The sequence below is a fragment of the Mchenga conophoros genome, linkage group LG19, assembly GCF_057382185.1.
Source record: "Mchenga conophoros isolate Kocher_MC1m ecotype Shallow Benthic linkage group LG19, M_conophoros_male_GT1.1, whole genome shotgun sequence".
NCBI classification, from domain to species: Eukaryota; Metazoa; Chordata; class Actinopteri; order Cichliformes; family Cichlidae; genus Mchenga; species Mchenga conophoros.
In genome coordinates this window covers 3,754,285-3,774,878 of record NC_140544.1, presented here as the reverse complement: position 1 = coordinate 3,774,878, position 20,594 = coordinate 3,754,285, and the positions used below count along the sequence as shown (strand labels likewise).

The 20,594-nt window shown below is 42.3% G+C and overlaps 1 protein-coding gene across 1 annotated transcript; it reads left to right on the top strand.

Annotated features, from left to right (window-relative positions):
* The first annotated feature begins 1,999 nt into the window (after window positions 1-1,999).
* LOC146551493 (general transcription factor II-I repeat domain-containing protein 2-like) lies at window positions 2,000-19,272 on the top strand. Its single transcript, XM_085258220.1, has 2 exons — window positions 2,000-3,759; window positions 19,113-19,272. Exons 1-2 carry the CDS (start codon window positions 2,000-2,002, stop codon window positions 19,270-19,272), a joined length of 1,920 nt encoding a protein of 639 aa, XP_085114346.1.
* Window positions 19,273-20,594: the final 1,322 nt, after the last annotated feature.

The following is a 20,594-nucleotide window of genomic DNA, read 5'->3' as shown; positions in this document are numbered from 1 at the left end:
GGTTTCCGGTACACGTCAGCTTTTAGATGTCCCCCATTACTGATGGAATGAGTAATGTCGTGAGAGTTTGCATAATTAAGATTAAAGAACTGACCTCCCAGCCCATTGTTCCTTCAGTGGGCTGGTTTCAGTCATTATGCAAATGTACTGTTTATAAGATTGGGGAAACCTGCAGTCAGCTGAGACTGAAGAAGTCACTTGGATGAGTGACGAAACGTTTCTCCCACAAAACGCTACGTCCAGATGAACAGAATCAACTTTTGGAGATTTATTTTCCTGGATGATTGAGAATGTATCAAGACCTCTATAAATACTTTCTTGTTGAGTTTATGAGTCTATTAAGTCTGTTTTGTAAACCTTCATCATTTTAAATGGAGGATGAGTTATAGCATCTAACCCCCCACTAACAATGCTAACAAGTTGTCAATTAAAAGTCTTTAGCCAATGGGTAGGTGTTTTTTGCAGCCAAGATCGTGAAAGAGCAAACACTTCAAAAACCTTCAGAACTGGACTAATGAAACCAGTGGGTGAATGTGGAAGTTTTAGTGCCCTCTGCACTTTCAATGGTTTCCTGTCCCTATAGTTTCTGCCCCACTGTGGATGTGGATCCCTGAGATCTGGGCTGCTTACGGCTTACGGCTATGACATCCCTTGGGTGCTGGATCAGTGGAGTGGGATGGCTGTGAACGGGGTTGGGTTGACGTTGGGGGTGGCGGGGGCCATTTTCACCCAGGTCTCCTACCAAGTGGGATTGTGCTTCTTTTAATACACAGCACAAGCTTAGCACTCATCTGTACAGGATGTCGTTAATTATTACATAGAATACAACAAGATTCACTAGAGACATTGGAGGTGGGCTAGAATGGTATTGCATATTGCAGGTTGAGTTGCCTGGCAGTAATATTATTGGCACCCCTCACTTAGATTATTCTACAGATGTTCCCCAATCACGGAATTAGGAGACATACCTAAATAAATTGTTTATACTGTAGATTATAGAGAAAAAAATACACGGAGTATGGTTGATATAAATGTCCTGGGGGGTGGGGTTGTGCTGTTAGTATGCTTCGTTGTTCACCTCCTACTGTTTCTCTCTTCATCATGGTGGGGTTCGTCCTCTTGGGGTCTGGTCCTCTGTCATTCTCAGCGGGAGGGCCTGGACTGATGTGCTTCTCCTGGTGGCTCCATGGGAGAATGGTGTGCAGTGGTGTGTTGGGTGCCAGTAGTGCTGCATGCCCAGTACTGTGGCATCTGATTGGGCAGGGTCCATGCTGGAGGTTTGGGGCAGTGTGGCAGAAGATGAGTGGGGGTTGGTGGATCCTGCCAGTTATGTTTTTCCCTATCTCTTCTGCCTCCCCGTGCTGCACTGGCCTGCACGGTGTGTGCCTGGGGTCCTCCTGGCGGGCCCGATGCTTGTCTCCTACATTTGTCCCTCTGGAGTTGGTGTGCAGCTCACCCAGTGTGGCTTGGTCACACCGTGCCACTAGGGTGGTGCGTTGGTACCCTGTTTGTGCTGGTTGGTGTCCTTCCTAGAGTCTTTTTCCTGTCCTGTGACTCTTATGGTGCTATGGGCTCTTGTTATTGGCTGTTTGTGTTGCATGGATGGATTCACAATGAGCTCTCTGGCTTCAATTAGGCCAGGGGTGCTCAATACGTCGATCGCGATCGACCAGTCGATCGCAAAGGTAGTATTGGTAGATCGCATGGCATTAAAAAAATAGATGCCAGTCTATCATCCATCCCGTCACTTGATTGATACAGGGAAGCCAGTCAGATGACATCGGATTTTTTTCTGACGCTTAGGTCGCTGCGCATGTGCAAACAGCGGCGCGAAGTGTAGTAAAACTGACAAGCTAGTCAGCGAGTTAACTCCAATTTTTAGCTCTCGGTTTTTTCTAAACCTAAGAAAGGGTTAAAAATGAGTGAGGGAGCTGGACCAAGTAAGAAGACAAAAACGTATCACTTTCATACGGAATGGGAGGAAGACTTTTTTTTCACGATGTCATTTTCGAAGTGCGTTTGCCTCATCTGCCAGGCTGCCATCGCAATGCCAAAGAAGGGAAATGTGGAGCGGCATTTTCGAACTGTTCACGGAAAATACGACACTACATTCCCGCCGAAAAGCGAGCTAAGAAAGAAAAAGGTGAAGGAACTAAAATCCCAGTTGTCCGGACAGCAGTCATTTTTCACACAACAAACTTCAAAAGCGAAAGCCGCCACCGAAGCATCGTTCCGGGTGAGTCACATCATCGTTAAAAACAAGAAGTCTTTTCAAGATGGAGAGATGGTAAAAGAGGCATTCGTTGAAGCAGCTGACTCATTGTTCCGAGACTTTAAAAATAAGGCAGAAATAACATCTTCGATCAAAGCTCTCCAGCTGTCAAGAAGTACAGTTACACGGCGCTGTGAAGCCATGGCGGAGGATTTAACCCAGCAACTTTGGAAGGACATCGGAGATTGCCAGTGTTTCTCACTGCAGTTGGACGAATCTACGGACGTGAGTGACACAGCCCAGGCGTGCATTTTCATTCTTATGGTGTTTACTGATATCACTGCAAAAGAAGAGCTATTAACAGTCCTGCCCATGAAAGAACAGACGCGAGGAGAGGACATATTTCAGTCGTTCAAAAACTTTATCGAGAAAACCCAGCTCCCAGTGTACAAATTGGTGTCTATTACCACAGATGGAGCACCCGCAATGGTTGGCCGCTTGAATGGATTTATTGCCAAGTGCAGGCAGGACGATGCTTTCCCGGACTTCCTAAATTACCATTGCATAATCCACCAACAAGCGTTATGCGCTAAAATGCTCAACATGAAGGAGATCATGAATGTTGCAACGAAGATCGCCTGTTCTATTCGCGCCAGATCTCTTCAAAGACGGTTATTTCGTGCACATCTGGAGAAGGCTGACTGCGACCACTCTGAGTTGTTGCTACACACTGACGTGAGGTGGCTTAGTCGAGGGAAATTCCTGCAAAGATTTCGAGAGCTCTGTCCGGAGATTAAGGAGTTTTTCCGTGTAGCTGGACAAGCAGAATACATGCAACTTAATGACGGTCAGTGGCTGTTAGACTTGGCATTTTTAACCGATCTGACAAACATGTTGAATGACCTTAATCTACAGCTGCAAGGAAAAGACAAAACAGTGATCAACATGATCAGCTCAGTTAATGCTTTCAAACGAAAGATGCAACATCTCTCTTTAAAGCTGCAGCGCCATGATTTGATAAACTTTCAAAACCTGGCGTCAGAGCTGGAGATGCAGGGGATGGCCTGTTTGCAACTTGACAGTGCACGCTACACAGAGCAGATTGACAATTGTCTGTCAGAGTTTGACAAACGCTTTCAAGACTTTTCTTTGCTCGAGCCAGTCGCTACCTTCATGTGCTATCCTTTTCGGGAAGATGCTGATGTCGATTCACTCGCATCAAAAATTGCAAAACTATTTCACCTGAACTCTTCTGGAGTGGAAGATGAGATTTTCACACTACAAGCCGACATTGAGCTGAAGTCCAGAGATCATGGACAGTTCTGGAACTTACTCACAGAAGTAAAGTACCCCAACATGAGGAAATGTGCTGCCTCTTTGACTGCATTATTCGGCTCCACTTATTTATGTGAGTCATCATTTTCCCACATGAACATCATTAAGTCCAAGTACCGTTCCACCATGACTGATGAACATTTGGAAGTGTGTTTGAGGCTGGCCGTCAGCAGCTACTGTCCGGACTATGCATCCCTGGCTGATTCAATTCAGTGCAAGTCATCAGAGTAAACTCAGGTAATGACAAAAAATTTACATTGTTAATTGTGTTGTGAAATATTGGATATTGCGGTTATGCATGTATATACATTGTAGATATAAAGAATCCTCAATATATTTATAAATAAGTATATGTTTTGGATTTTTGTAGTGGGTAGATCATGTTGACTTGGTCATTTTATAAGTAGCTCACATGCGGAAAAAGTGTGAGCACCCCTGAATTAGGCCTTGGTGCATGCCTTGGGGCTTTGGTGGAAGCCTCCCTGGATGTTTTCTAGTTCTAGATGCTGTTGTACATTCCGGCTCAATCTTGATCTTCACTGTGGGTCTTTGGTTCTCTGGGTTACACTGCCTGCTGTTGTTTCCTCTTTCTTCTCTCTCCCGGTTTGATTGCTTATTTGGGGGTTTTTGGATATCATTTTGGTACATTTTACCTTCTTAGATAGTATGTGGCTGTTGGCAGTTTTGGGAGAGGAATGTTGGGGAAGAACTTGTTTACATGCTCACAAGAGGAAAAAAAAAAAAGAACTAGTGACAAATCAGAATAACACAGAGGTGGGACCAAGTCATTGTTTTGCAAGTCTCAAGTAAGTCTCAAGTCTTTATCCTCAAGTCTCAAGTCAAGTCTCAAGTAATGTCAGGCAAGTCAGAGTCGAGTCTCAAGTCACTGGTGTAAAAGTCCGAGTAAAGTCACAAGTCTGAAACTTTGAATTTCAAGTCATTTCGAGTCTTTAAAAAAAAAACGAAAAAAAGCATGTTGCAGTTATGCTAAATGTAAATATTAGACCATGTAATTTTTTAATCTGTGTTTTTCTCAACACATGACAAAATAGTGAACTTAGAAAATATACACAAATTGTGAAATTGCACCTCTTTAAAATGCAGCTCAATTAAACCTAGCTCCAAGAATAATTTTCACCGACAGTTCTGAGATAAGCTGCATGTTATTCTTGGATGCGGTTGTAGGACCGGCTTTGAAATCGCATGACAAAAATATCATACATAAATAAATGATTTTTTTTTTTAAATATCATTTTTTTTTAAAAACTGCATCACCAACGTAGCCTGGAAAACATTTGCTAGTTAGATGAAGTCAGCTATCTCATCGTAGCATATTTATATGCATATTTATAATTATACGGTTCTTGGAGTGAGTGCACACACTCATGAAGTTTAGTAACTTCAGGTCACTGCAACAAGCCCAGGTACAGTTTACCGACGGATGGGTGCAGGACCTTGAAATGCACCGTGTAGAAAGTAAAGACCATCGTACGTATCATAAGTTTACCAGTCTCACAAATCGTCGTCATAAATACACATTCCTTAACCGTTTATTAATAGGACCTTTGAGCTCAACGGTAATTAATTAGTAGTGGAAATAATTTCTGGTAGCATCACAGAAATGTAGCAGTGACAATAATACTGTATGCTGTAATCGTACTGGACAATTAGTGATACAAAAAACCTGTTTTATCCTGTGAATAAAAGTATATGTTTTTGTCAATGTACCATAATAACAGAAGCGAAACGCAATATTGTGTCAGGACAATTCACTATTTATGCACAATAAATAAAGGAGCATAGCGCGACCATTTCTGTTCAGCGCCAGACTTGCTTGTAACCTATATCACCAATTATGTTAAGAAAAATGACGCATTAACTACAACAGCAGACTGACCTTCGTGTAAATGCTTGGAGCAGACTAACATGTGAGCTGGAGTGTTCTGGGACGTTATATTTGATCTTTGAATGGCTGCAATCCAGGCCATCCGTCGCCTCTTTGTTACTTCGGAAACATGGCTCGAACAATTTCTCTTCAACGACGTAATCCGATAACAACCGATCTCTTTACCCGTCGGCTTCCCGTGGCTGTCATGCGACCGGCTATTGCAGTTAATAATACAACAGCTTCTTGACATTTTTGTGTTTCTTTTTATCGCTGTGTGTGTGCGCTAGTACCGCTTGCCACGAGTTCCCAGAATCCTTTGCGGTTCTACCCGTGAATGACGTCACATTTTCAATCTCTATATAATATGCATGTTAAATTTTATATTTGGGGTAAAATATCAAGTCTTTTCAAGTAAACCGGTTCAAGTCCAATTCAAGTCCCAAGTCATTGGTGTAAAAGTCCAAGTCAAGTCACAAGTCTTAGAACATTTTTTCAAGTCAAGTCTAAAGTCATAAAATTAATGACTCGAGTCTGACTCGAGTCCAAGTCATGTGACTCGAGTCCACACCTCTGGAATAACACAAAGTGACTGGTGTCTCACCCTGTACTGGTTTCACAAATGACATTTCAGTTTAGTGCCTCTTTCACCTCCTGGATTGTGACACCTGTCAGTACTTTTCTGAATCACACACATGTGGAGACACACACAAAAAGAAACCAGTGTGTGACATCTTGTTAGCTACTATCATTTTTTCATCTTTAAGATTTATATTATATCTGTAATCATTTTAGTTGCTCAACTTAAATGCATTCACTTCACACTGGTTAGAGATAATGTAGGCTCTCCTGTCACCCACTTAATGTGAAGACATCCACCAAGCACATGTCCGCTGTTCCATCTGAGCCTCACAATTAACATTTTAGTAGGTGGACAGCCCTACATTAAATTTAATTTTAATTTAAATTAGGATTAGGGAACTTGCATCGAAAATTGTTCCAGTAGAAAACTCCAGGTTTAACAACCTCTCTATGAATTGTAGTCATTACCTATACTCTGTTCTTCCCTTGTTTCTTGTTCCCTTTGATGACCTGTCAAGGCGTGTGCTGGCTTTTGCTTTAACTATCTCTTTGCCTTTTTTTTCTAGTTTAAATATGTTTGTCAGTATTATATCCTCCAGTGAACAGACCGTTGTATTATATTTGGGAAAATGTAATTGCAAAGATATGTATGCTTTTGTATAACTGAAAACAAAAGCAAAAATTCAAAAAAATCCATATCATTAAAAGAATCAAATACTTCAGCTCAGCAGCTTTAACAGTACTTGTTAAACAGTTGTTAACAGTACTTGCTGACAACAGTAGTTGTCAACAAACAACAACCACGATCAGAGATAAAGTACTCAATCCCAGAAAAGTAATGGAACTAACATGGTAATATAACTGAAAGTAACAAGTGACTTATAGATGAATTTGGGTTTTTTGAGGGGTTTAGAGGAAGGATTCAAAGGATTATTGTACTGAGAATCTGTCTTCTCTGTGAGAAGAGAACCCTTCCTGTGCTCTCTCCACAAACTCACTTCCTCAACAATACTGCTATTCACAATGACCACTAGATGGTGCCAAAGGGAATACAAAATAAACAAATGCTCTGTTTCCAATATACAAACACTAATTAGAGTTATATTTTATAAAAGATGTCTAAGAAAATTCAGAATTAATCATATAATCACCAATTGAAGTACTTCTATGCATTAAATTTTATTATTGAGCTGGGGTTTTTTTTCTTCACTTCACGGATAATATACAAAGAACAGCATCATGTATACTTCCATACTGTATTCAGAGGTTGTTTGAGACATGTGACATTTAATTTAAAGTATTATGAGTAACAATATGAGAAAGGTAGTTGCAATACACACTAATATTTGAGCTTATATATTTTCTATTTACCTTGTGTTCTTTAAATAATGACAATAAAAATGATCATTATCAGTCTTTTTCAGCCTAGTCTGCTTACATTTTCTACACACATTTCATTGGGTTTGTTTTTATATTATGGTAATAGTTTTTACTATGACCTTATATTCAATGTTTTGATCCACAAGGCAATAAATGAAGTCAAAGATGATGTTGGCTGACAGCATTTAAGAATGTTTTAGAGATGAAATATTGTTTTTCAATTCAGTTTTTTTTATACAGCGCCAAATCACAACAGTCGCCTCAAGGCACTTTATATTGTAAGGTAGACCCTAGAATAATACATACAGAGAAAAACCCAACAATCATATGACTCTCTCTAGGAGCAAGCACTTTGGTGACAGTGGGAAGGAAAAACTCCCTTTTAACAGGAAAAAATCTCCAGCAGAATCAGGGAGGGGCAACCACCTGCTGGGACCGGTTGGGGTGAGAGAAGCAAGAGAGGATAAAATACATGTTTTTGAGCATGATAAACGTGTTGTAAAAATCTGATATAATATGATGATATTGTACAGACTTCTCAGCTTGACTGATGAAAGATCAAGATGAGCAAGCCCCGACATAAGCTAAATTCATCCATCCATCCTCATCCGCTTTATCCGGGCCGGGTCGCGGGGGCAGCAGCCTAAGCAAAGAGGCCCAGACCTCCCTCTCCCCAGCCACCTCCTCCAGCTTATCCGGGGGAACACCAAGGCGTTCCCAGGCCAGCCGAGAGATATAATCTCTCCAGCGTGTCCTGGGTCTGCCCCGGGGCCTACTCCCGGTGGGACATGCCTGGAACACCTCACCCAGGAGGCGCCCAGGGGGCATCCTTGTCAGATGCCCAAACCACCTCAGCTGGCTCCTTTCGATGTGGAGCAGTTCTACTCTGAGCCCCCTCCCGGATCTCACCCTATCTCTAAGGGAGAGGCCAGCCACCCTTCGGAGGAAGCTCATTTCTGCCGCTTGTATCCGCGATCTCGTTCTTTCGGTCACTACCCACAGCTCGTGGCCATAGGTGAGGGTAGGGACGTAGATCGACCGGTAAATTGAGAGCTTTGCTTTTACACTCAGCTCCCTCTTCACCACGATGGACCGGTGCAGCGTCTGCATTACTGCAGCTGCAGCCCCAATCCGTCTGTCGATCTCCAGCTCCCTTCTCCCATCACTAGCGAACAAGACCCCGAGAAACTAAATTCACTAGTATGTTAATAGAAAACTGCTCTTCATTACTTTCTCTTCAAATCACATCTATTTGATGAAATAGGTTGAACAGTAACCTTTTTTATTGATAAAATCATTTCAAGTTGAGTCTTATGATGATGTGTCTGGTTGCATCACAGTTTTCATCTGTTCTAATGGATAGACATTTCAAAGTAACCTTTCGTGCACCAATTTGTCACCATCTGTTTATCCAGTCAGAGGCGCTCTTAAAGGGACAGTCAATCTAAAACTTCTTCTGCTCCTCCCACTGTGTTTGCACTCCAAAAGATCCAAACACTGACCTGGAGCTCCATCAAAATAGAAAAACAGGAAGTTCGGGATGACAGACGACAGTGAAAATATTTCCGCCTCCTCTTAGTCTTTTTTCCCTCTCTTCCTCCTTGTCTATCATTAAAGGTGTTGATGGGAGCAGACAGATAAAAAGATGGAGATGGAGAGATTCAAACACATGAACACAATCTGTCACTCTCCTAAATATACCTCCAACACTCTCCCTCACTTCTTACATTTTCAACTCTGTATCCTTCGTATTCTCATTCCTTTATGATGATTTCTCGCCGTGTTAATCTTTCTCTACTTCTTTACTCTTATTTCATCCTTCATCTCTGTTGCGCTCCACATTTTAGATTTGTTTTCCATTTTATCTTCAATTTTTTGCCCTTCCCCTTGATATTTTTATTCAACTTCTTTATTCAGCAACTACTCAAATTTACTCAACTTTTGCATTTCCTTTTTCATTTATCCTATAGCTACTCATGACTAATCAAGTGCCAGTTTCTAAAATAGTAAGGAAAAATTTATCCTTTTTTGTGTTTTCTCATCATTTTCTCATCATTTAATTAAGAAAACATAAAGCCACCGATGTGTTTACCCTTGACAGTCCAGTAAAGCCTTTAGAGGAGTCATGGATTTACATGTCAGTGGCATGTAAATGTGGGAGTCATCTACATAGCAGTGAAATTAGATGCCATGTTTTTCGTTTTTTAGTAAACTGAGCCCAATGGGAGAATAACATGTATATTGTTTATAATGTTGTGATGATCCCTCCTTTGCAGTTTGATATTTCAAACATCACAGACATTATAATTGAGTCTTTTCATAAACCTTGAGTAAGATACCTGCATATAGCTAAAAATAACAGCAAACTCTCTTTAAACATTCATCAAATCAGCAAATATAAGAACTGGTCTTAGACAGTCTGATCATAGACAAACCTGTGAAGAGACAATGTATTTTTTGTAAATGAAATTCATTTTGTTATAAAAATATAAACAAACAACAGGATATAGGACAGAACCTTTTTTATTGAAGCACACAGAGTTGACATAAATTCACAATATGTATTAAACATTTTGTTTAGCATTGACAAACCTTGATTGCTTGAAAAGAATGAACTACTTTTTGATTTGTGAGACCTTTCACCATTCGATATGATGTTTTGTACTGTCCTTTATGGTTTTGTTTCTTTTGTTTTTGTTTATCCTTGTATTTAAAGGCCAAATAAATAAAGACATTTTCAAATACTATACTGTGTATTTAAGGATTTACAGATGAAGGACAAAGAGCAGCGTTAAAAACATAAACCGAATGAAATGTTTGCAGTTAATACAGGCCCATGTGGAGCTCAAAACAAACAAACAAACAAACAAACAAACAAACAAACAAGCAAGCATGAGAAAACACATTTCAGACAGTAGGGCTAACATAATGTGTTTCAATGTTTTGTGAGCTTCAGGTCAGCTAGTTTGATTTTGCTCTTTTTGACTCCTTCTCTTTTCTCCCTTTCTGCCCCTTTCATCACCCCCTCATCTCCACCTGAGCCTGACTGTCAGTCAAACATGGAGGGTGGTGGAGGAGACAGATGGAGGTGAAGGAGGAGGCCTCGGTGCTGCTGGCAATCAGTCTGTGTGATTCTATATGTGTCTATACATACTGTGCTGAATATATGTTCAGACTAAACATGGAGGGTGACTGCAGATGGAGGCGACAAGGTCACGTCAGCCAGTCTGCCTCTGCTCCATGCATCTCTGAACACTATAGAAAACACACTTACTCTCATGGACACTTACAGAAGCAGAAAGTTGAAGGATTTCTGTTTTCCTCTTCAGTATCAACATCACAAAATTTTAAATATAAACATAAATAAACAGGAAAGACATTGATTTAGAAACATGCAAAATCCATCAATTCCTCAACTTTGACTTTATTTCACATTTTACGCTAAATTTCCTTACAATTAACATATTTTGACTTTTCATTTCAGAGTTATACTAAATTTGATGTTTTACCTTTTTACTTTATTTCAGGAATTTCTAATTCATTGCTTGGAGTTTTCAGTTTCCTAATTACTATTATAGGGTTTTCACCTTGGAATATATGCTGCTGTGATTTGGCTCTATACAAATAAGATAAAATAGAATTGAATTAATTATATTCTATTAGTTTTTATAATTTTTGTCTTTGTTATGAGGGTTTTTTTTTTAGAGTTCTTAGTTTAATATTTGTATCAGAATCAGAATCAGAATCAGAATCAGAATCAGAATGGGTTTATTGCCAGATGTTGAGGTTTACAACATTAGGAAATTGCTGCGGTGCTTCAGTGCAGACAATAAGAATTAAAGTGCTATGTAGAAAGAAAGATATGTGCATGAGATATACATGTGATATATACATGAGAATAAGAATTATGAGTGCTACGTAGAAAGATATATACATGAGTGCAGGTGGTGATCAGTGCCAAACATATATACAAGAGAGTAAGAATTATGAGTGCTACGTAGAAAGATATATACATGAGTGCAGGTGGTGATCAGTGCCAGACATGAAATGATGCAGTGACACAGCGTAGGGTCATGTGTTAGTGGCGGGGACAGTCGTGTGGTTATTGTTCATGTGTCCAACAGCAGAGGGGAAGAAACTGTTCTTGTGGCGAGAGGTTCTGGTGCGAATGGACCGGAGCCTCCTGCCTGAGGGGAGCAGGTCAAACAGACTGTGTCCAGGGTGAGAAGGGTCAGCTGAGATCCGGGCTGCACACCGCAGAGTCCTGGAGGTGTACAGGTCCTGCAGAGATGGGAGTCTGCAGCCAATCACCTTCTCAGCAGAGCGCACAACACGCTGCAGTCTCTGTTTGTCCCTGATAGTGGCTCCAGCGTACCACACGGTGATGGAGGGGGTGAGGATGGACTCGATGATTGCAGTGTAGAACTGCATCATCGTCCGTGTTGGCAGGTTGAATTTCTTCAGCTGCCTCAGGAAGTACATCCTCTGCTGGGCTTTCTTGATGACGGAGGTGATGGTGGGCTCCCACTTCAGGTCCTGGGTGATGGTGGTACCCAGGAAGCGGAATGAGTCCACAGAGGTGATGGGGGTGTCAGTCAGGATGATGGGGGGGAGTGGGGCTGTGTGCTTCCTGAAGTCCACAATAATCTCCACTGTCTTCTGGGCATTCAGCGCCAGGTTGTAGTGGCTGCACCAAGACACCAGACGTTCAACCTCCCTCCTGTAGGCAGACTCATCCCCGTCAGAGATGAGCCCAATGACGGTGGTGTCATCTGCGAACTTGATTAGCTTGACAGACTGGTGGGTGGAGGTGCAGCAGTTGGTGTACAGGGAGAAGAGCAGAGGAGAAAGAACACAGCCCTGAGGGGAGCCGGTGCTGATGGTCCGGGAGTCCGAGACATTCTTTCCCAGCCTCACGTGCTGCTTCCTGTCCGTCAGGAAGTCAGTGATCCACCGGCAGATGGGATCAGGCACATTCATCTGGGAAAGCTTGGCTTGGAGATGGTCTGGAAGGATGGTGTTGAAGGCAGAGCTGAAGTCCACAAACAGGATCCTGGCGTAGGTTCCTGGGGAGTCCAGATGCTGCAGGATGAAGTGTAGGGCCATGTTGATGGCGTCGTCTACAGACCTGTTGGCTCTATATGCAAACTGCAGGGGGTCCAGGAGGGGGGCCGTGAGGGTCTTGAGATGGGAGAGAACTAGGCGCTCAAATGACTTCATGACCACAGATGTCAGAGCCACGGGTCTGTAGTCATTTAGTCCAGTGATCCTAGGTTTCTTGGGGACAGGGATTATGGTAGAGGACTTGAAGCAGGCAGGCACATGACATGCCTGCAGTGAGGAGTTGAAGATGCCAGAAAACACTGGGGCCAGCTCGTTTGCACAGTGTCTGAGGGTGGCAGGAGACACACCGTCTGGGCCGGGAGCTTTCCGAGCATTCAGGTTCTTAAACTGCTTCCTCACATCTGCTTCATGAATATGAAGAGTTGTGGTCGGAGGAGGTGGTGTGAAATCCTCTTTTGTGTGGGGTGAGGGGGCGGGTGTTGCAGGTAAACAGTTTGAAGGTGGTGATGGCTCTATGGAGGGGGGAGAGGTGGGGGAATGAGTGTCCAAAGTGCCTCTATTGTTGGGGTCGTTGGAGGTGTGAAGGCTGCCTGATGGCTCGTCAAAACGACAGTAGAAGTCGTTAAGGGTGTTGGCCAAGAGCAAGTCATCAGTGGAGTGGGGGGTTTTAGGCTTGTAGTTTGTAATATTCCTAAAACCTTTCCACACAGAGGCCGAGTCATTCTCTGAGATCTGCATCTTCTCAGAGTGCTGATGTTTGGCAATGTCCACTTCTTTAGTGAACCTGTACTTGGCCTCTCTGTAGCAGTCCCTGTCTCCGCTTCTGAACGCCTTACTCTTTTCCAGCCACAGCTTTTTGAGTTTAGGGGTAAACCAGGGTTTGTCATTGTTATAACTCACCCTGGTGCGTGATGGCACAATGCTGTCCTCACAGAAGTGGATATAGGAGGTGACAGTGTCCGTAAACTCGTCCAAGCTGTTAGAAGCAGCCTTCAGTGTGTCCCAGTCTGTGGTCTCCAAACACGTGCGAAGCTCCTCCACAGCCTCGTTGCTCCACAGTTTTTTGGTCCTCACGACAGGTTTGGAGAGCTTCAGCCTCTGTCTGTACGCGGGGATTAGGTGGATCATGACGTGGTCAGAAAGTCCGAGTGAAGCGCGCGGCACCGCGCGATAGGCCCCGCTGATCGTGCTGTAGCAGTGATCCAATGTCCTCTCCTCTCTGGTCGGGCATTTAATATACTGTTTGTATTTCGGAAGCTCATGGCTCAGATTGGCTTTGTTAAAGTCCCCAAGAGCAATGATGAGAGAGTCCGGGTATGTCCGCTCCGTGTGGAGAATCTGCTCTGCGAGTGCGCACTGAGCTGTTTGCGCATCCGCGTCTGGCGGGATGTAAACAGCGGCCAGGATGAATGAAGCAAACTCCCGCGGAGAATAAAACGGTTTGCAGTGAATAAAAAGATATTCCAGAGAGGGAGAGCAGTGCTGGGCAATCACTGTTACATCTGTGCACCAGCCACTATTGATTTAGAAGCAGACACCTCCACCTTTGGTTTTACCGGAGAGAGCGGCCTGCCGGTCCGCGCGCAGCAGATGAAAGCCCTCCAGCTTGAGCGCGCAGTCCGGGATGTCCTCACTGAGCCACGACTCCGTAAAACATAAGACACAGGAGGAGGCAAAGTCTCTGTTCATGCTTCTCATCAGGGCCAGTTCGTCTATCTTATTCCAGAGTGAGCGTACATTAGAAAGGAAGATCCCAGGAAGGGCCGTTCTCAGTCCGCGTTTCCTCAAACGCACGAGTACGCCGGCTCGCTTACCTCTCTTTCGACGTCTCACTTTCCTGATCAGAGTCAGCAGTAAATCTGCCGCAGATGCGACAAATATTGGAAATAAATCCACAGGCGTTGTAGTCCTGCAGTTAAGGAGCTCTTCTCTGGTGTAAGAATATCCAGAGGAGTGCCCAGACACAGAAGAAATGCACAAAAACAAGACAAAAGTAACGCACTGAAGCACCAGGGCATCCATACGCGGCGCCATCTTGGTAGTTGTAGCCTTTTTACTTGTTACCTTTGTAATTTGCAAACACCTTCCGTGTTTAGTATTGTTCAGATTTTTTATCCTTGGGGTTTATTAGCCTTCCTGATGTTTTTCTGTGTTTTGCCAAGGCTTGTTTGTCTCTGTTTAGGTTATTTCACAGTGATTTCTATCTGTGTCTTGTTCCTAGTTTTGTTACCCATTGTTACTTTTACCTGTTCTTTATTCCCCACATTTTTATCCTCTTGCCTTGATTTCCCTCAGTGTGACTTAAAATGAATAGCTGTTTTTATTACTCCTTTGTTGTGTAGTACTATTTTCTGTGCCTAAATGTTTCTCCATATATTTTTCTGCATTTCTGGAATTCCATTCCTTTACTGTTTGGGATTTTCGTTTGGGATGTTAAAAAGAACTGAAAAATACCCATGAATGCTTTTTTTCAAAATCGAATGGCTAGCATGCACTATAATCTTAACTGTAAGTGTAAGTGGTTTGCCAATGACCTGTTTGGTGTTAAGAAGTCAACTATTATCAATAGAGCTGGGTATCGTCACTGATTTCTAGAATCGATTCGATCCTGATTCAATTCGATTAGAATTGGGGAAATTTTGCCTCAGACAGTCAGAAATATTATAATTCAGATCATGCATCAGTACATTTCCATATTTTTATATCTATAAAAAGAAAACTGACACTTGTGAGACTTTATCAAAGGTGTAAGCATTACAGCAGATGCTTTTGTGTCAAAGTAACTGAGGATAAAACACAGAAAAACATGAAGGCGATTTTCCTGGCCTGGGATTTTATAAAAATATTCTGCAGTTGATCAAAAACGAAAGAAAACCATTAATCAACATATGAACATTACCTGATGCTGCTGAAGGGAAGCAGAGCAAAGCTACAGAGCTTTTATTAGAGACACAGCTAAGCGTTTTGCAATTTTGCATAATTTAAAGTTTACATTTGTTCAGCATTGAACAGCAGAAATGAGGCTTTCTTTTCGGAAGTAAAAGGGAACAAACAGCGGCCGACAGCGCTGCAAGCAACGGTAGACTGATGCGTGACAAGCATGCGAATAACGCAGAAAACAGAGATTTAGACAGGAAATTGTTCTTGAAGTATAGTACTGAGAGAGAGAGAGAGAGAGAGAGAGAGAGAGAGAGAGAGCTCTGCATGGAGTGTGATTTTTATTGTGGTGGAAGCAAAACAGCAAAAGTAAGAGGGAATTCATGACGATGTGTTAGGATGCCTGGGTCGTTGACCCAGGGTTTTTGAGTTTATTATTTATTATTTCTAGTTTTTGGTTTCTTTGAGTTCTGTCTTATGGTTTATGTCTCTGTCTTCTCTAGTTGCTCTGTCTCCCCTGTCAGCTGTATCCCTTTGTCTAGTTCGCGTCGCTGTGTATCCTTAGTTGCTATATCCCCGTGTCCAGTCAGTGTCTGTGTCTGCCCTGGTCCCACGTCTCTGTTCCCTCTGTTGTAGTGCCTGCATGTGAGTCTGTGTCTTTTGTTCAGTCTGTGTTATGGGTTTCCTGTTTTACTTTGAAAGTCCATGTCTGATGTTAATGTGTCTGGTTTTGCTTCCCCTTGTCTCGTTAGGCCTGATTTGCCCCAGCTGTGTTTCCCTCCTGTTACCCATTCCCTGATTGCTCCCTCTGTGTATTTGAGCCCTGTGTTTCTTTGTGTCTGTGTTGCTATCTACCGTTTACCTATAGCTGTGTGTTCTGTCAGTCCACCGGTGTAAGTTTATTTTGATTTTTCCCCAGTTATGTTATGTTTGCGTTCAGCATTAAAGCTATTTCAGTTTACGTTTGTCTCTGGAGTCTGCACACAGCCGTCACTTAACACGATGCTTACGTGAAGCGTAGTTTGGATCTTCTTTTGCTGCTGGTTCAGTCAATATTGTTTGGAGAGAGATAAAAACCTGCAGCCTCAGAATCGAGCGCAAAAAGGCGCCGATCGTGTCCGTGCCGTCGGGTGAGAAAGGTGACATCTCACTGATTCTGATGTTTCGGCGGGTCCGCGCTTTGTGTTTACGTCTTTGTGCAGAATCCGTGTACCTGCTCTCATTTACTGTTTTAGCTGTTTGGTGGTTGAAAATGTGAGGTTTAACCTGAGATTCTGGCATTTCGGGCAAAATAAATTTATGTTAAAAAATCGATTCAGGATTTTAATGAATCGATATCACGTTATCCAAGCTAGAATCTATTTTAATCGATGAATCGATAATCAAAACCCACCCCTAATTATCAACTGCTTTTGCTGTAGGTATGCAACAATGCATCACTGACTACAAGAAATATAATTGAAGCTTAATATTGTTCCATCATTTCCTCATCACTTTACCGTTTCAGATTTAAAAATGAAAAGGGAATTTTCTTTGGCACATTCATGCAGTGAAGTTACTGAGACACTGTCAGCTCACAGGTTCAGGTGGAAGGTTTTTCCTTTACCTTGGCAAACGGAACAGTCCCTTCAGGAAAAAGCAGAGGTGGTTCTATCTGTATATTTGTGAATGTTAAGTGATGCTGACAGCTCAGAGTAAGAGCAACGGAATGTCACCCTGACACTGAACTACTTTGATATCTTCAAGACCTTTTTACTTGCCCAGAGAGTTGAGGGAATGTAGTTCTGTATGACAGCATTCACGTTTAGCTGCAATGCACACCGGGAGCCCAGGTTTTCACACGTGAAGAACAACTGCATGCTGGAACGGTAAGAGCTTCACCACACTCTCTGATACACCTCCAGGCAAATGTGTTTCATTATATAGAGAAAAAAGCAGGGATGCTGGTATGCTGATTGCAAGTACCGTGTACCTTGGGTGATTCTAAGTCATTAATATCGAAGCAAGGGTTAAAAACAAAATTGACTAGTATGTGTGTCCTTGATTTTAAACCGATAGCTTTTAAATCAGTTGTGATGTCTCGAGAAATGTATGGTATTAAAAGCTGACATTAATAGCAAATTAGACCCATTACAGCTTACCTTTGAACTTTTAGATTATTAAATTACTTCTGTCTCTGATTTAGAGACGGAGAAAGTACTGTGGTCAAAACCAAAATCTTTGGCATCAACTCGAATCATTAAGCTTGGAGGAAGAGAAAGGCTGAGTACTGCTAGGGTTTCTCAACTAAGTAGTGAGTCACATTTTGTTTGAGGATTAAAAAGTAATTTCATTCAGTGCCATGCAAACTGTAACTTTTATGTAATGTGTTTTTTCTCAGTTTTTGGTTAATATTTTGTCTCTCTCTATTAAAATGAAACCAGAAAAATGAAGACTGAAGAGTGTCCTCACAGCATTCCTTCATAGTATGTGCACACAGTCATCAATCAAACGTGATATAATAAGGAGGTTTTTATTACTTGATTTATATCATAAAATATAAATCGCTCTGAGAGAGGTCATTGTTACATCAAGTGTAACTGAAGTTCAGTTATGTGTAACTATTACACAACATCAAACATCCATTTCTTCACGACACACATATTTGTACTTCTACTTGTACGTGGACCCAAATAAGTGCCCCTTATTCTAACTTGATTGAGTCTAAGCCTGTCAACTCAGAATCTGTTTTCTAACATTGCTTTGAAGGTCTGTCAAAAGCATCCCCACTTACAACATCTGAAGCATTGGTCCTCACATATACAGGCGCACAAGGACATGCACGTGCACACACATACACACGCACACAACTAGAGTCTTATCTCTTTCTAGCCCCAGCCTCCCTGTCCTCCCTCTTTTCATCATCACCTCTTCTGCCTTTGTGAGCTGTTCTTTGAACTACAAGAGACTTATAGAGCGGATGGGGGTATATTTAATAAAAAATATTTTATGAAAAAAATGATATAGATAGGAAAAAAAAAAAAGAATATTACTGCATTTGCTTCATATAAATTGGAAACAAATGTTACTTTGATTACTTCTAAGTTATTTGCGCTCAGTAAAAATGAAAGCGAGTGTTTAGAGCTGTGCTGAGCACATGAATTATTCGTACAAATGCTGGTTGTTTGAAACTGTGGCTTAATATACAACGTATAATATCTAAAAACTTTCTCCACCAGTGATTATGAGCACTGTCAGAAAGATTTTTTTTTTTTTTTAATGTGTCAAATGAAGAATGAAAAAAAGATTACAGGCAATCCAGGTGAGCTCAACAAATAAAGCCTCATATTTTATTTTTTTAGAGTGTAATGTCCATTTCCTGTGGTTCTTGTCAAGAGGTGCGGTGGGTTTGTTTCTGAACGCAAATGCAGACTTGTCAAATGAAGTAAATAAACAGAAAAAAAAAACTTTATTTTGGTGAAGCAGCAGTTCAACAGTAAACAAAGGACATAAATAAAGGAAAAGCTAATGAGCAGACACCAATACAAACAGTCAGTATGACATGACAAAGAACTGCAGGCAGGCTCAGCTTCAGGCTGGGCGTGCTCAGCAGGGCATGCAGTCTCCAGTAACTGAAACTTATGCGTACATTCAATAGGAAATCTCTGTAGTCAAACATCTATCTGCTTCCCAGGTGTTTGATGGCTAATGTATGGTGTACATCACTTCCACTTTCCCACGCTGTCAAGCTCATTGCTGTAATCACAGGTCAAGTTGAATCATTTTTGGGCCCACCAGGCCGATCAACTTCCACTCTACGTACTTCCACTGCTCATCTGTCATTCTCCCACCTCCTCCCCATCCATCTCCACCTCTCCCATGTTACTCAGGCTCCATCCAAGCCTCCATCTTCATCTTCACCACTAGTGTCTACTCTCTGGGCGGGGTCGTGCCCTAACCGCTGGAAATATGAAATGACATTTGCCCTCGGTCTGCAGCTCCATGCAAGATCTTGCCTCATGGGGTGAGGATGATCATGAGAAAGTTGGTGGATCAACCCAGGGCTATGGCTCCCCACATCATCTAGCAGATCGTTACATGGAGAAACCTTTTCAATATAAGCGCGCTCATCCACACAGGTGTACACACGGGTGTTCACAGACACAAGCTACACCGTTCTTGGTTGCTACCTTAAAGCACATTGTGCGCTGTCGGTCTTGAGTGCTGCAAAATGTTGCTCTCTTTTTTGCTTGTTTTCTCTTTTTTTTCTCTCAACAGTTGATCCACGGGATTTTTTTTCTAAGTGCCCTTTCTCACTGTCCTCCTTCCCCTGTTTTTCTTCCCTTTCCTTTCCCTTTCTTTCTTTCTTTCTTTCCTTCCTATCCCCCAGTCATGCCTGTCCCATCTGTAGCAACTGAAAATAAAATGAAATAAATAAATAATAATAACAAAGGTCAATCAAATGGACCATGATGATCCATTTGGTAAAGTAAATACTTTGGGCATCTTTCTTGGCCTTCAGACAATAATTGTGATGGCTAAAGAACCAAACGGGACAGGCACAAAAAAAGAAGACACTGGCAAAGAGATCAGTCCTGGCTGAGGCACATCCACAGGACTTTCCGTTTTTGCAGGCCAAACCAACAACCGTGGAAGCTGGGGCTGTGGCCTGGTTGGCTTCACCTTTGGAACTGGAATGGGTGCAGGGTGCTCAGTCTACTATGTTGCTGGCTCAAACCCCAGTGTCTGGGGTTGGTTCTGGGAGTCATGGCATAGATTGAACCAGCTACAGAAGCAGACCTATTATACCTAGCACCTACCTCATCCTCAGTACAGGAGCAGACAGGGTCCTGCTTCTGGTTACCCTGGAAGCAGGCTAGGACTTGGCATCAAGCAACCAAGAACCTTAGAGCGAACATGGCCATGTGGGAAGACTGATGAAGAGCTTGGGTGCCGGGCTACTGCTGCAAACGCTGTGACAAGGCTTGAGGGGTTGGCCTGCTGCTGCAGCGATGACAAACGGCGTTGCTGAGTTGCTTTCTCTTTCAGAATGTCAAAACAGTGGGAATGGGCTCAGGTAGGTGGCTACCTGTCACTTAGACAGGTGAAGGAAAAAGGTATAGCGAAACCCAGATGAAGTAGTTACAGGAGAATGAAGAGTTGAGAGAACCTAGTTCTTTGGCCTGTGTGGAAGAAAGTCAATTTCCCTGTGGCAACAGTCTGTATCCTATCAAACACAGCTTCATGTGAGCAGGATGAATGTTTTTCAAAACAGAAAAC